At 33.4% G+C, this 17,910-nt stretch overlaps 1 protein-coding gene across 1 annotated transcript in view; it reads left to right on the forward strand.

Moving 5' to 3' along the window:
• The first annotated feature begins 907 nt into the window (after window positions 1-907).
• Window positions 908-17,910, forward strand: part of LOC130683481 (serine/threonine-protein kinase TAO1-like) — a 57,958-nt gene continuing 40,955 nt past the window's right edge. The window contains 7 exon segments of the mRNA XM_057501133.1: window positions 908-1,106; window positions 6,490-6,561; window positions 9,133-9,234; window positions 10,493-10,538; window positions 11,105-11,201; window positions 12,736-12,849; window positions 15,280-15,374. Of these exon segments, the coding sequence (XP_057357116.1) occupies window positions 975-1,106; window positions 6,490-6,561; window positions 9,133-9,234; window positions 10,493-10,538; window positions 11,105-11,201; window positions 12,736-12,849; window positions 15,280-15,374 (658 nt within the window). The 5' untranslated portion in view covers window positions 908-974.

A 17,910-nucleotide genomic window follows, 5' to 3' on the forward strand; every position in this document is an offset into this window, starting at 1 on the left:
TAGGAGGTAGGTTATTTCTTTCATTTTATAGATTTGGAAAATGAGGCTACCCAAATTCATAGCTGGTAAATAATTGTTGCCAGAATTCCTATGTAAGCAGTGTCATTCTAGAACCAGGTTCTGAAGCCTCTCATTTATGGCAGTCATTTTTAAAATTTGGTAATCTGATATAAAGGAACTGCTATCAGAACCACCAGGAATTCTGTAGTGTATCTACTTATGTAAGGAAGCAGATTTGATGAGGCCATATTTTAATGTGAATCAGGTTATGAAGGAAACAGTTATCTGTCTATGTTAAATTCATTATTTTCTCGCATTTCAGTTTTCTTAGGAATGTCTGTGTTAAAGTTGATTAAACACTGCCATGTGGTATCTGAAAGGAAAAGAAATCTTACTGATTTAATTTACCAAATTAAATCTATTGCCTTATTTTCTTGCATTTGAAGGTCATTAATAGGTGGGAATCTTCCTGTTGTCAGAAACATATTATGGGTACATTTTGAGTTGTTGGGCATGTTTTTAATGGTCTTCCTACTATATTTACCTCTTTTGCTGATGAGCTTATTGCATCAGAGTTAGATAAATCTTTAAGTACTGATACAGAAAGCCTTCCAGGACATAAAGATTTATCTAAGTTTTAGAAGTGTATGTATAGTATGTACTTACATACTATGTATAGTGGGAATCTTTTTTTTTTTAAAGCAGCGTAGGTGATTGTGATGATGAGCCGGGTTTAAGACTCCTGCCCTACTAGGCAACACTTCTTTTCAGTGAAATTCCACGTCTAAGATAATTTTATATATGTAGTCAGAAAATGATGTTATACTAATTATTCTTAGCAACTTTTGATTTTCCTTTTTTCTTTTCTTATTTCTCTACAATAGTTTATGCCAAAGTGGCTTCATTCATACGGATGAACCAAGGATTGGGCTAGCGCTATACCATTAGAATCAGACAGCTGATTGCCCAGCAGGATGCTGTCAACTATCCCAAAAGAGGGCCTGAAGGACCCTGAAACTGCAGAACTCTTCTTCAAAGAAGATCCAGAGAAGCTCTTCACAGATCTCAGAGAAGTTGGCCATGGGAGCTTTGGAGCAGTGTACTCTGTAAGTGTTAAAGGCTTAATGTCAGTGACCAGCATTTATTTAATATCCAGTCCTGGAAGAGCAAAAATCTGTAATACAAAGAGATATAGGCAATAGTCTATTTTACAGTCACTTGCATTAAGTGTATATGAAAAGATCATTTTATTTATTGAGCTTCTTAGATTATTGAAAAAAATGGGAAAGATATTCTGCTTTAATTTCCATGTTGTTTACACTACTTTAGCAGTTTTATGACTTACATTGCTATTGATTCAAATATTGCAAAATACTGACTTACGTAAAGTCCCGTACACACATTTCATTATTATTCATTCATTATTTCTTCCTATTAAGACTGCTTTTTTTCCCTCAGCAACAAGTTTTGTATAGATGTTTAATATTTTGGTAGTATTACAGATTTAGCTTTTTTAGTTTTAATGGGTACCTTAAGAATAAAACAACAATTTGAAATATTATTTCCTTAGAGAAAATGTGTTCCAAATTTGTAACAATTTGAACTTTTTATTTATTTCCCATTTGTAAATTAGAGGTAAAAATAAGGTAGTAGAAATCCCCTCTGTAATCTTCCTACCCAAGGAGAGCTGCTGTTAAAATTTAGATAAACATCCTTCAGAATATTTTTGTGTACACATGCTTTATGTGTGTGTGTGGTGTAGGTTATGTTTGTTGATTTCTGAGTTGGACACAGAATAAGGGAAGAGGCACTCAGAAACAGGTATTTCATAAACAACCTTTTTTCTGTGCTACAGTTTTGTCTGAATGTACACTTCTCCTGTTGTTCTCCTTAATACTAATGTGGAGAAATATAGAATAATAAAGGAAAAAAATATACAGACTCTTAGAAATGGGCCCAATAAGAGAACCCTGTTGAAAAAATCCCTGTCATGTAGCCCTTCAATGTGTGTCAGTAGTGTTTTTAAATTGACTTACTTTATTAAGTATAATTTGTATACAGTAAATACAGATATATTAAATGTATAGGTCGATGAAATTAGACAAGTTATATGCCATACAACAACAATTCAAGATACAGAATAGTGATACTGTGGGTACTAGAAAGAAGTAGATAGAGGACAGAATGATAACTTGTTTTACCTCTTTTGATAATAAATATTCTATATAGTTAAAAGTTAAAATTAAGTCATTATGTATGGGGGGAGTCATGAAAAGGTAAGCAGGAACTATGAATCCAACTGTATTTGGGCTATAACCACATTGGAGTAAAAACCAAAACTAATATGAGTAACTTTCATACATAGTATTTTAACTTTATACCCTCTGTCTCCTTGGGAAGAGGAAACTGCAAGAAAATCTTGAACTCTTCTCAGTAAATTTGTTTCATATTGGTATGGGTGTGACAGTTCTGAAACTGTGTGATTCAAGATTGAGCAGTGAGTAATTTTGATGTCATTTGGAGTCAGATCCTAACTGAAAGAATGATAGAAATAGGAAATTGGCAAAAGTAAGGAAGAACCATGTGGGACTAGACAGGTATTGGATAGGAATTTGTGGCATTAATATGAACTAATTGTATGACATATATATTTCCTAGCTCTCTCTTCTGTAAGATTCTAGTTGCATTGATATCCCAGTAGCAACAAGCACACTTAGCACTCAGATCTTGAATTCCTCACTACATGGATCAAGAGCTCTTGGAGTAATGGTTAATTCTATTGTGGGGACAAGGATCATTAAAGATAAGCTCTAGAATATCTTGTACCAGAAGGTTAAAAAGTGCTTTAAAAAAGGGGGCCCTTTCAAGAGGATGCTAGAACCAGCTTGAAGGTGCTCCCACTGGCCAGATCTGGAACAATTTGAGCATCAACATAAACATCTATTGATTATAACCCATTGAATAAAATAGGAATTCCTAATTTCCATGATAGATGAAGGATGGATAGATAGTTGGAAAGGGAGGGCTTTTCTTTATAATAGAATGCTGACTGATACATGTGAAGGGAATGGTAGAGTTGGGAAAAACCAGCATTTTGAAGATTGCAGCAATCATTGCAAAGATTGTTTTGGGTAGAATCTTCAGTGGTTGCTAAACCTCGGGGGAAAGTTTGATGAGCAGGATATTTATATAGTTTAAAAGTATCTCTGCACGGATTGCTTGTTAGATACAAAGTAGGAAACAGGGGTATAACTATATACATTGGAAAGAAACAGTCAAATACCTTGAGTGGGTGATGAAAATTAGTAACCAGTGATGAACAGACATTGTATGCCTCCAGATATGATACCCTGAAAAGGACACAATATAACTCATGTAGTATTTCAGCCAGAGATGTGTAACCAGAATCTAATCTTGGAAAAGCTTCAGACAAACACAAATTTAGTAAGGTAAGTGCTGCTGTGTAGTCTCAGCAACTGCCAGTGTTATAAAAGACAAGGAAGGGTTGAGCAAATTGTTCCAGATTAGAGGAGATGTATAAAACATGATGAGTAAGCACAATTTGTAATCCTGAAGGGAGAGAGAAACATGACTGTGGACATTAAATATTTTTCTGTGCGTTTTTTTTTTGTGTGTGTGTGTGTGATAGGCAAAAGTAATCTCATCTTAATCTGATTTAATTTTAATGTAATCTAATGAGTTTGGATTTTAATAAATTACCATGACTTTAATGTACTGTTTTAAAGTAAGACTAGATTTGCAGATTTTGCAATAATAGTAAAGTTTTACCCTATAATCTTCACCCAAATCCTTTCAAGTTTACAAGTTTCATAACCACAGCACCTTAATCAAAACTAAGAAATCAACATTGATACACGGATACTATTAACTAAACTACATACTTTATTCAGATTTTCCCAGTCTGTGTGCTCTTTTCTGTTCTGGAATCTACTCCAGGATACTGCACTGCATTCAGTATACCCACTTTTGAACTTTATCTTGTGCTAATTAGAAAGGTAGCTCTTCAGCAAAACAATGAAATTGGACCCTTACCTCTTACCATATATGAACATTAAATTGTATCAAAGACCTAAATATAACAGTTACAACTATAAAACTCTTAGGGTAAAACTGCATGACCTTGGTTTTGTCAAAGGATTCTCAGAAATGACAATAAAAGCATGAACAAAAGAAAAACATAGGTATTGGATTTGATCAAAATGTAAAACTTCTATGCTTCAAAACAGTGCAAAGACAACCAACAGAATAAGAGAAATTATTTGAAATCATATGTCTGCTAAGGGACTTGTGTCTAGAACATATAAAGAACTCTTACAACTCAATAATAAAAAGGCAACCCAATTTTTAAATGTGCAAAGGATCTGAATTGACATTTCTCCAAAGATGTACAAATGACCAAAAAGCACATGAAATGATGCTCAACATTCACTTGTCACAAGTCTTGAAAAATTATACTAAGTGAAAGAAGCCAGTCACAAAAGACTGTATATTATATGGTTCCAAAGTGTACAGAATGGGCAAATCTCCAGAGACACAGAAAGTAGGTTAGTTGTTCCTTAGGGCTGAAGGGGTGAGGAAAAGGGATAAGAGAGTGATAGCTAAAGGGTGTGGGGTTTTGTTTCTTTTTTTTTTAATTGGGAAAAAATTTGAGGTAAGATACACATAATATAAAATTTACCATTTTAATCATTTTTAAAAGAAACAATTTGGAGCTTCTTTTTGAGGTAATGAACGTTCTAAAATTGTAGTTATCAGTAAATTGCATGTATCTGTCATATCAATCAGTATTGCCATGTATCTGTCAGTGTACTAAAAGCTATAGAATTACACACATTCAAATGGGTGAAATGTGTGGTATGTAAATTGTATCTCATTAAAACTGTTAGAAAAGAATATAGCTGGTTAGACCTATTGACTAAAATCAAGGGGCTCACAAATAGATGAGTAGAGAACATTTTGGAAAAATAAATTCATATTCAAGATTTTATGCGGATAGATCCACCTCAGCCATTATGGTAAGTGGTGCATGTTTTCATTAACCAGTCTGCCAGTAATTGAAATTGGAATGTCATTAGTTGTTCCCAGAACCCACTTAAAAATATATATATATATTTTAAGGAACTCTATTTAGGTGTAATTGACATATGTGCTTGTGTAATTTTTTAACAGTTTTTTTGAGATTTAAATTCCATACTCTAAGTCCACCAATTTTAAGTGTGCATTGCATAGATTTTTAGTAAGTTAGAATTTTGTAGCTATCACCATAATCTAATTTTAAATTTAAAACATTTTATCTTTGGGAATTCATTAAAGACTGAATTGAAGATGAATTCTCCCACAGATGACTAGAGATTATTAACCCTTTTTACTGAACTCATTTGAAATATTTTGCAGCTATCCTCTTGTGCCCTCTTTATATATAATCTTTTTTTTTTAAACATGTAATGAGAACTTGGCTCTTAGTTTCTAAAGAGTTAACTTTTATGTTTCTGTTATGCTTTTATTTTTTTATCAAAATTTCCAGAACAGTGGTAAATACTAATTGTGGTAGCATTTTAGCTGTCTTGTCTTAATTCTAGTTAATAGTTTATCATGTTGAGGAATTACCTTTCCCGTGTGGGTTTTCTAAGAGTTTGGTCTTCCCTGCATTGAATACATTTGGAGTTGGGCCTTTTCGGCATTTTCAGCATTTATTGAGCATTTACATATATAAGTATATATTTTTCCCCTTTGATTTGTAAAAACATATGGCAAATTCTGAAATGTTTTCCTGTATCAAAATTTTGCATTTCTGTGGTAATGTATTTTTCCAAGTGAAATATTGTTTTAATGCCCTGTAATATTTTATTTTAAAATTTTATTTTGAGTTCCCTTGTCTAAATTTATAAGTCAAATTGGTACCTAAGTTTCTATTTTGTGCTGCTGGTGAGGGTTTAGTTGCTGGGTTAGACTGCCTCCATAAAATTAATGGGATAGCTTTCCTTTTTTCTCCCCTTTTATCCTGGGAAGTTCCCTGGTGAAACTTTTCCACTCACAACTATTTTAAAGACAATTAGTATTCTTTTCAGTCTGCCACCACTGTTTTACTCAAATGTTCTTCTCTAGATCAATTTTAGTAGTTCTTTCCTAGAGAATTGTCCATTTCATTGAAATTTTGAAGTTTATAGGCCTAGCATAGACTTGTATGTACTAGTCATTTTTTTGTTTGTTTACAGTTCTATTCAACTTTCCATATTTTTCCTCTCAACTAGCTCATTCAAAGATGAACATTCATTATTTTTATTTCTAAAGTACCAGCTCCTTGATAATTTGATGTTTTTTGTATCTATTGAGTTATTTTTTAATGTTCTTTAAAAGCAGTTTTGATATCTTTTTTGACATGGTAGTTTATAAATACTTTTATTCTCCGAGAAATGATTTCCCAGATTTAATCTGATAATTTTTACAATGCTCTTCTGTCTTTTTTAGGCACGAGATGTGCGCACCAATGAAGTGGTGGCTATCAAGAAATTATCTTATACTGGAATGCAGTCTACGAAGGTAGGTGAAATATATGTGTTTGTATTGGCATGTTAAAGAACCCATACCGTTTTAAATTGGGGATAGGTGGGAATTTTTTCAAAAAATGTTGAAAAATATACAAATATTAAGTGTATATCTCAGTGAATTTTCTTCCACAGACTCAGTGTGCCCATTTAAATTGTACCTAGAGCTGTAAACATTCCTGACATTCTAGAAACCTCCCAACTGTGTCCCTTACTTTTAATTGTTTTAGATATGTGCTGCTGACACGAGTTTAATTTTTTAAATTGTTGTTTAGCAGTTTATTCTATAGTAGAGGGATTATCATGTCTAAGAAAGTAAACTAGAATAAGGTACATTTGACAGTAAGTATACTGGATATAAATTTTTAATGGTAGAGAAATTATCTAATGGCTGTTTCAAATAATCATCAGGCAGCATATATCTAGTCTGAAAAATAAGGCAGTGGTAATAATCTGAAAAATAAAATGATTGATACTGTATTGCATGTACTTTTGTTCTTCAGTATTCTGATTAGTTCTTAATTGCATAAGTTTATAAAATGTCTACTTCCTAAGTGTTATCTGTTTCTTGAATTCTTCAAAAATTTAATTATTTTTAGTTGTGGTAAAGTACACAAAACAAATTTACCATCTTAATCACTTTAAGTGTAAGTTCAGTGGCGTTAAGGACATTCACATTGCTGTGCAACCAACACCACCATCCATCTGCAGAACTCTTTCACTTTGCAAAAGTGATATTCTACCCCCATCAAACAATAACTCCTCATTCCCTCTCCCCGCAGCCCCTGGAAATCACCTTTCTACTTTCTGTCTCTCTGAATTTGACTCCTTTAGGTATCTCATGTAATTGAAATTATGCACTATTTGTCCTTTTGTGACGGCTTGTTTCACTTACTATAGTGCACTCAAAGTTCATCCATGTTGTTGTGTGTGTTTGTGCCTGTGTGTGTGTGTCTGTGTAAAAACACCACATTTTGCCCATCCATCATCTGTAAACGGACCCTTAGTTGCTTCTGCCCCTTGGTCATTGTGAATAATGCTGCTGTGAGCATAGGTACACAAATATTTCTTTGAGTCCCTGCTTTTACTTAATATCTCAGGGTATTGCTGGATCAGTCTTTAATTTTTAAAGGTTTTGGTTTTGTATATTTCTGGAATCCCTATTTTGTGGTCAATCTTGTTTTTTGTGATAATCACACTTATGGGGTTGATAACACTGTTGTGATTGATCACTGTTCCTTTATGTTGATACCTAAAAAAACTCTTAATAATTTCTAAAACCCCTTTACAAAGTCCATTTTTTTACAAGTTTACTGTAATTTTATTTGCCATTCCATAGCATAACTTTAAAACTAGCTTTCCTAGCCAACTTGTGTTGGAGTCTGTTTAATTAGTCACACCTAGAACAAAAAGTTTCACCTAGGGCAGCATCTTCTCTCATCTAATATTGTATCCTTCCTGGAAGTGTTTTTTACATTGAAGAATACATGTTTTAATTTTGTTTTGTTTTGTTTTGAGAGTTTGCCTCCCAGATCATTCAAATTTGAAATGTAAAGCCCATGAAACACTTTTTAAACTTAGCATCTTCCAGCTTACACATTTTACACTGTGAATATCTTCTGCTCTATTTTGTTGAGGGCTTATGAAATAACATAGGAGATATAGGATCTTAAATTCTAGTACAAAACATTTCTTAAAGTTCTGTATTCTAGTTCCCCTACCTTTAGAAATAGGATACAAGTGAGTGGTAAAGCTTGGAAAAGCTGAAACAAGAACAAAATACAGATTCCAAGTTCCCATCCCACATCTACTAAGCTTCTAGAGTCTCTGGGTATGGGCCCAAGTACCTGTATTTTCAGAGTTCCCTGATTGCTTCTTAGAAGTAACTATAGTTAGGATATGGCCTAAGTTTCTGAAGTTGTCATAGAGCAGCTTTAATTGCTGAAGGTTCATCTGTTATTTACTAGTAGGCATCAATGGGAAGGCTGTTCGTAAAATCCTGTAGGAAAATGTTTTCATGCTGCTTGGTTTTTCTGGGAACTTCCCTCTGTTATAACCTAAGTGTTCACTAGCATTTTAGAATATGTGCAAGGAATTTAGGTAATTACTTGATTTGAGTTTAAACAGCAGGAAAAACTTAACATTTGGTAGACAATATAAGCCAAAAACACAAAAGCTGAACTTAAGGTATGTAAATTATGCAACAATAAAGCTGCACCAAAGAAGGGAGAGGTTGAACTTTTGAAGAAAAACCACTAAATATAGTATATAGTTTTCAACAGGCTTAGTGTGTGGTTGTAAAATTTTGATAAGACTCATTGGTAATAAATTTTATGAGAATAAAAATATGTCCTACCTGGAATGAATTTTATGTAATTGAGTTGTAAACTATACGGATGTAAGTTCTTTAAAATGTATTAGTTTGACATTTAAATATTACAAATGAAACAAAGTTGTATGTTCTTATTAACATATTGATCTAATAATTACTTTTTTACTTGTATAGCTTTCTAAGGAAAAGGAACTGTTCCTAATTATTTCCTGTATTCTTTTTTTCTCCCCATAGAAATGGCAGGACATTATTAAGGAAGTCAGGTTTCTACAAATATTAAAACATCCCAACATTATAGAATACAAAGGCTGCTATTTAAGTGAGCACACAGCATGGGTAGGTATCTGTTCTCCCCTTGCTGTAATTTTAGTAGATTTAGTTTATAATTAATTCAAAAATGTCTCAAAATAGTTGTGTAAAGCCATGCACAAGCACCTTGAAATGTTAGTTCATACCGAGAAAGGAGGAGCAGCTTTTCCTGGAACTCTTGGGCAGTAGGAGATAATAGAACTTTTGCCAGTTTACTTCAGAGATTCACCTGATCATTACGTGCATGGGAAAATGTTCTGATGTATGTTAGCGGTATCATTCTTCAAATGCTTTATCAGACATTTGTTGAGAACAATCCTATCACTCAAGGATGAAAATCAGCATATATTTTTGACATAAATGTATTGTAAACTATTTAACCACAAGGATCTTGTGTGGAATATTGGTGGTGAATCCTGAAGGAATCTGAACTGATTGTGATTCTTTGGCTGAATGATCCTAAAGGTAGAAAATTGAGACATTTTATTGTAGAAAATGGAAATTAATTTTGCCCCATTGTTAAAACTAAGATAAGGTAGTAATCTTAGAACAGTATAGGCATAGTAATTATGTCTTTTAAGAGGAACGATAAATTTTCTTTCAACAGGAATGACCTTTTACTTTTAATAAGCTATTGCTGATTATCATTTTAATATACTGAACTTAGATTTAGATTTGTAATGTTTGGTTTAATTTAGTGGTGATGGTACTCCAAAATTTGAGGCTGTGGTTAAAGAAAAAACAGTGGCCGACAGGGTAGACTGCCTCCCTGTCTTTCAGGTTTCTCCATCTGTAAAACAAGGATGATAATAGGGTCTACTTCCAAATGTGGTTATGAGGATTAAATTAGTTAATATATATAAAATACCTTGCACATAAGAGGTGCTCTGTGTTGGCTTTATAGGAAAGATTTAAACTGTAACCTAAACTTTGTATATATAGTACCAGAGGATAATTTTCTGTTTCCTAACAATACCAGTATTGCTACTATAGGTTAATATTAATAGAATATGTATATTCCTTTATAGCTTTGGTTGGTAATTATGTGAAACACACATCTGCAAGCAGTTCTATGTTGGCATTATAAAAGATTAATGTAGTATTGGCTTAACTTCATGTATGCATTTAACAAGTTCCAAAAATGTGTAATTAAAGGTAATTGATAACTAGAGTTTGTTACTTCAAAGTGTCTTCTCGATCTCCTTGGTGAATTTGTTTTATCTCATATAGAATCTTTTAGTTTTAATAGTGTATTTTAATGTTTTTATCATTTTTTCCCATGTAGCTTGTAATGGAATATTGTATAAGATCTGTTTCAGATTTCCTGAAAGGTAAGTTTCCTTTATTTATTAAGAAAAGAGAAATATTAGTATAATAAAATGAGAATTTGTGCAGTAAGAGATTTTTTTAATAATGTTAAAACTCTTCAGGAAGAGTGAAAACCTTTGTCTTTTCTAGAGTCTCAGCGTGGTGTGCACTGTCCTCATTAAATATTATGTTTCAGCATACAGATGAGTTTTCGTTCATTATGATTTAACAGGCATTTTTCTGCATTCTTTATCATTAAATTTGATTTGTTCCTTCTGTTCAGAATGAAGATATGTAGGAATATAAAAAGGGAAAGCTTCTCTTTCATTGTTTTTATAATCACAAAATAATTGTTAAATGTTGTTTGTTAACTTTGAGGAAAATTGCCTGTGAACTATAACAAATAGGCACAACTGCACACTTGTTATAAAGTTAAACTGCCTTGTTTTATTATCTTGGAAAGCAAAAAGTTCCTTCTTGCTAAATGTTAGTTTTTAAAGATTTCCCCATATATTAGATATGTGTATATATATTTTTAAATAGAAATGTTCTATAGAATAATCATTTTTAAATGAATTCTTATTTTAAGTTCACAAAAAGCCATTACAAGAAATGGAAATAGCAGCAATTACACATGGTGCTCTCCAGGGCTTAGCCTACTTACATTCTCATGCCATGATCCATAGGTAAGTACTTTAAAAATGATCATATGTCAATAAGCAAATGGCTTATTGAATTTATCAGACCTAGAATTTATTAATCCTGAAAGCTTTATTTGTTTTAGGTAAATAAAAGTATTCTGGAGTTTTACAAACTCATATTTTTTTTTAGGTTATCCATGTCTTAAAAAGAATATACTAATTTATTTGATCTCTTTGTTGAGGATAATTTTTATCTTTTTCTACACATGCTGCCAGGCTGTGTGAAGTATGTGCACTTTATAGATTTGTGATAGAAATTTAATTATAGAATAATTTAATTTGTGAAGCGGAAAAGACGATTGGGATGATGTATTCTTACTTTTTTCATTTTACAGATGAAGAAACTGATGCCCCAATTTGTGACTAACTTCCCAAAGCTTACAAGCAAGATGGATTAGACTAGAACTAACCTAGATAGATCTTTTGTCCTCCTAGTGACTCATAATGCCAGATTTGATTCCATGACAGAGACAAGTGAAAGCTACTTAAGACTCTATGCTTTTGAGATAATCCTTGATAATCCTTGATAGTGAATAGTAATTTAAAGATTAAACCATCATAAACTACATTTTTAGCATTGGTATTGGTTTTCCCTGGTTTTAGAAGGAAACTAGCATTTTTAAAATTATCTATGAGAACTAGACAATACATAGTAAACTTATATAGTAGAGTCATTGCAAATTAATGGGTTATCAGTTTTTTAGATGAGAATACTAAGGTCCAAGAGAAATCCACATGCATAGTAAGTAAGAGAATCGAAGAGTTGGAAGTAAAACCTAAGGTCTTCTCAACTTCAAAGAACCAACCATTTGTTAACAAAATCAAATGGAAGAAAATAGATTGACTTACTATTATATCCATTATAGTACTATGTAGTATGAATTGACAAGTGCTTAGAAATTTATTTTTTTTGAATGTATGGTACCCATTGGGCATATAATTCCATTATAATTTTCTTAGTTCACTTGTACATTGTTGATTTAGAAAGAGCTTAAAAGTAAATTTGGGATCATTGATATTACCTTATCCATGTGTTTCAGTTTTCATTTCATATTTAGGTAGGAGAACTATGCTAAAGTTTGGAATGATATGAGTAATTAAAAAAAACAAATTTAGGGAATGAGGTTCTTTTTTTTCCATTTTAATGTTAAGGGTATACTCAGAAATCTTACAGTTACATAAGAATTTTCAGCTGAATTTTTAAAACCATTATTTGTACCAATGAACAGGAACTCAAATATAGAGTATGTGCTATTAATTACCTAATTTTTTCTTCTGTTTCTACTGCTATTTTATCTTCTCTTTTAGAAAATTGTTACTATATACTTACAGAAATTCTGTGTATCTCACTTCTTAATTTGGATCTTAATTCTCATTATCTCATACTGAGAGATTATCAAAGGCCTTCATTATTCTGATTTCTCCTTCTGTGTTTTATAAAATTTTATATGATTTTTATCATTTTCAGTATAATCTTATGATGGAAAGACAAATAATTTTCTGTGTTCTTTAAACCCAGAGATATCAAAGCAGCAAATATCCTTCTGACAGAACAAGGCCAGGTGAAACTTGCTGACTTTGGATTGGCTTCCATGGCCTCTCGTGCCAGTTCTTTTGTGGGAACGCCGAATTGGTAAGAATAGTCCTGTCTGGTATTGATCCCCATAATTGAAATAGGCAGTGTGTGGTTATACTTTTTTCAGATGCTTTATCTTTTTTCTTGGAAATACAGTGCTGCTTTAGACATTACTCTAAGCACTACAGTTAGTTTCAGATATAGATTTGGAGTGCTGCCCTTGTATCTCCTATTGTTTCATTAGTCCCCCCAATGTTTCTTTCCTCTTATCATCTACATCATGTATTGGGTGTAGGAGTGAAAACATTTAAATATTTAAGAAGGGAGAGGATAGAAGTGCTAAATGGAAATTTTCTTTAGATTTATACTTACTGTGTGTCAGTATCTCTGAATACGAGTATCTGAAGACTGGTAGCTAATTACAAATATAAAAAAATTTTTTTATTCTGGAGAATTTCAAGTATACAGGGAAATAGACAAAAATATAAGGGAGGCTCACACAGCGGTCAGCTCAGCCTAACAGCACTACCCCGGGGCCCAGCTGCCCTGTGTACTTGCTCCTCTTGCCCTCCCTCCACCTCCAGTTATTTGAAACGAGTTCTAGACATCATCTAACTTAATTCATAAATAATTCCATATTAATGTCAGCAAGCCTGAAGGGAATAATTTTCCACATCTTCAACTTCCAAAAGTGTTTTCTCTCTGTATATATTGAGAGGTGTCTTAGGTCTACTGCATCATCTTCTCCACTTACCTTTCAAATCTCCCAACTCCCATTTTGTTAAAGAAAGGCTTCTCACCCATCCTGAATAGTAGAATGATGCATTGTTCTGAGGATTAAAAGCCTCAAACCATCACCAGAGGGACAACTTGAGAATACATAACATCTAGAGTATATAGCATCAGAAATATTGAAGAGTTAGGACACAAAGTTTTGGCAAGGGCCTTCTGCCTTCACAGTCATCTCTCTTCACTTCCTTTTACTCCTTGCTCTTTCTTTTCCCCAATTATCTTCCCTCCCATCTTCTTTTCTAGTGGATCATAAATTACCTCATTTATAACTGGGACAATTGCCATGAGGACACATTAACATGTTATTTACATTGAAAAATGAAGTTTGGCATTTCCTGATAGAAAATAATTCTGATTTGAATGGTTGATATGACCATGCAGACTGGGTTTGCTAATTAGGTTATTATACAGCAGTGTTTTTAATGAATTGAATGAGCTAGGTCCTCAGCTCCAAGTTGTACATATCTGTAAAGCACATATACAAAATAATGTATATACATATGTGTACACTATATCCTTTGCAACTAAGTTTATAAAATTTCGATACCAACTCAAAAATGTACAAGCAGGTACATTTTTAAAATAAATTCATTGGAAGTAAGAAAATAAAAAGGTTGAAGGCTACTGTTCTGTATGACCAAAACTTTCTTATGTTGAACCCTAGTTTAGATAGAATCCTCTTCCCCTGTATAAAAAAAGGGTTCTTTGGAGAAATCATTCTTTTTCGTGGTCCCCTTTCACAAGTCAGTGATCAATGTTTTATACTAGAAAGGAGCTGGAAAGTTGTGCATTAAAAACAAAACTACTTTTTTAACTTTGTTGAACTTACTGACTCCCCAAGCTTACTTCAACATCTTAACACATTAGAAGCCCTCTATTATTGGCAATTGGAAGTTACATATGTATGAATTTGTATATAGTATATTAGGAACACAGCACTGTGTACATATTTACATGTTTTTACACAGAGGAACACACATATGCCTGGTGACAATCTTACTAAGCAGTCAGAAACTGTTCTAAATGTCTGTCTGTGCTTAACAACAAGTACAAAGGAAGTATAAGGTGAAGCATACCAGTGAGAACATTAGAGTCTAGCTGAAGATGTGAATGAGCATTTCATTTTATAACCAAGACACCTATAAAGTTAATAATTGTATGATTTATTTAGTTATGAGTGGCTGTCGTAGCCACTTTTATCACAGAACACTACTCCTATTTGCAAAAAAGACTGACAAACTGCTTATTCGTTGTTGCTTATTGTGGCAGATATTTTCTCAGCTAAATGTAGTGAGCTGGTTTACTTCAAGGAAACAAGTGCCAGTGATAAAATGCCCCCTTTCAAGCAAAACTTAGACTTTTGTAATAAGATACTAAAATGAAAATGTTTGAGAATCACTGGCATAAAGGATATACAATATTAGAATCTGCAAACTTGAGTTGATGCAGAATACAACCCTGCTCTGGGGAATCTTTCCTCCAGGACGCTGTTACATGATCATGACAAATGGTAAGAATAAGTCTAGCACTGTATATGCAATGGTAAATATTTACCTCACAACCTGTAATGCATTTATTTCCCTTTACAAGAATTCTTTTGTCCAGTTATATCATGTGGAATTCACACAGGTGTTCTCCATGGAGACGGTCATTATGTTTTTAAAGAATAGTATACTTGGACATTTTATGTTTTAGGATGGCCCCAGAAGTAATTTTAGCCAAGGATGAAGAACAACAATATGGTACCGAAGTAGATATTTGGTCTCTTGGAATAACATGTATTGAACTAGGTAAGCATTGCTCTTTATTACTGTGTAGTAAGTTTTGATCAATGTTTTACCTCAATTTCTGTACAAAATTACAAATTTTTATTTTTATGTCAGTGTTTAAGGGGAGCAATAAATCTATTAAAATTGTCACATTGGTTATTTGGCTATATATATATATATATTAGGTTAGGTGTATTATATTTGCTGTATTAAATTAGGTCTAAAATAGTTTATAATGTGGTATTAATTTTGAGGTATCTGTGTCTAACATTTAATGAGTATTTGTTAAACACCTAGAATATGTCTATGGTTATAGATTTACCATGTATGAAGGGTCTCTAAAGCATTCAATACACTAAAAAGATAATATATCATGATTAACTGTGACATATCCCAGGGGTGCAAATATGGATCACTATCTGTAGATCAGTGTGATCCACCACATTAACAAAATGAAGGCTGAAAATCATGATTATCTCATTAGACACAGAAAAGCATTTGACTAAATTCAGCATCCATTTGTGATAAAAACTCTTAGCATAAGTATAAAGGGAACATAGCTCAACATAACTAAGTCCATAAATGGCAATCCCACTGCTAATATCCTACCTAGTAGCCAAAAGGTAAAAGTTTTTCCTCTAAGATTGGGAACAAGACAAGGATATCCCCTCACCACTTTTATTCAACAGAGTATTGGAAATAACATTCAAAGCAATTAGATAAGAAAAAGAAACAAAAGGTATACAGATCAGGAAGGAAGAAGTAAAACTATCACTGTCTACAGATGACATGATATTATTACATATAGAAAACCCTAAAGACTCCACCAAAAAATGGTTAGAACTAATAACCAAATTCAGCAAAGTTGCAGGATACAAAATTAATACACAGAAATCTGTTGCATTCCTATATACTAACAACAAACTAGCAGAAACAGAAAACAGGAAAACAATTCTATTTAAAACTGCATCAAAAAGAATAAAATAGCTAGGAATAAACCTAACCAAGGAGGTGAAAGACCTATACTTTCTTCATGAGAGAAACTAACCAATAAATGGAAATAATCCCATGTTCATGGATAGGAAGAATTAATATCATCAAAATGGCCATCCTGCCCAAAGCAATTTACAGAGTCAGTGCAATACCTATCAAAATACCAATAGTATTTTTCAATGAGCTAGAACAAATAGTTCTAAAATTCATGTGGAACGACAAAAGACCCCATATAGCCAAAGCAGTTCTGAGAAAGAACAAAGCAATTCTGAGAAAGAAGAAAGCTACTATGGGGGAGGGGTTGGGGTGAGTAGTTGACGGTGAGGGGAATAAAAGGGCACAAAAATTTTCAGTCATAAATTGGTCACAGGGATAGTAGTATAGCATGGAAAATAAAAGCACTGCTTCTGTAACATTTTCCTATGTTGACAGTAACTGCAGTGGGGGGGGGTTGAGGATTTAATATGGGTGACTGTAGGACCACTGTGTTGTATACTTGAAATCAATATAAGATTGAATATCAAGGATACTTTAATTAAAAAAATAATTGAAATGTAAAATGTCCTTTGAATCCACTGAAGGCTCCCACAGTTTAGATTGAGTAAATCTCTATGGTTTTTAGCGAAGTGCAGTGTTCTTTGACTGAATTGAGATGGTCAGGTTTATGGTAAACGACAGAATCAAAAATCATCCTCTGGTCTGATATATTGATGGTACACCATTTAGAATTTTTGAATACTTTAATAAATCACAGTAGAAACACAAGTTATTTTATTTATTAACAATTTCTTCAGTAATCCCTTCCCCTTCCTGGACCAAACTAGTCATTCTTAAAGCTGTTGGGAGGACAGTATAAAGCAGGTGTCCACGTCACCTGCTGAGTCATGGTAGCCCGGAGTGGCGTGTCAGAGTGCTGTGAGGAGAGGAGGGAGTTCCCACAGACAGAGTGCCTTGTAAGTGGAAGCAGAACCTATGCAGGAAGGGCGGCAGTCACGTTTGGAGATCAGAGTCCTGGTGGGGTAACCGAAGCACTCATACCTGGAAGTAGCCCAGCATGGGGTGTCAGAGGTCAAGGAGCAGGTCCACATTTTGGGGTGGGTAAACCTGACACATGGCGGTGCCTGACTGAAAGGAAGGGGGCTTCCCTCCTGAGGACTGATGAGGAGGGCCTCACCGCAGAAAGTGATCCAGTTTGGATGGGGTGTCAGAAACTGAGTGGATGAAGTAGACAGACTTGGAATGGGGTTTGAAAACTTGATGGGGAAAAGCGGAAAGGGTGGTGGCCAAGATGGGAGACTGGCTATGTACAGGGGAGATTCATCACATATATTAAGGATAATCAGAGTGAGGTCTCTTATTGTCAGAGACAATACAAAGGATATTTTACAAAGGAAAAAAGTGAAACTTTACTATGAAAACTTGTGGAATGGCCGTAAGTGATCAAAGTGAACACCATCAATAACAAGACCATCTGAAACCATGAACTACATCACAGAATACACTGAGAAAAGTGTGGTATTTGCTACTGTGATATTCCTGCCAGAGATGTTGAAACGAAATTTAG

The sequence above is a fragment of the Manis pentadactyla genome, chromosome 4 (genome assembly GCF_030020395.1).
Source record: "Manis pentadactyla isolate mManPen7 chromosome 4, mManPen7.hap1, whole genome shotgun sequence".
Taxonomy (NCBI): domain Eukaryota; kingdom Metazoa; phylum Chordata; class Mammalia; order Pholidota; family Manidae; genus Manis; species Manis pentadactyla.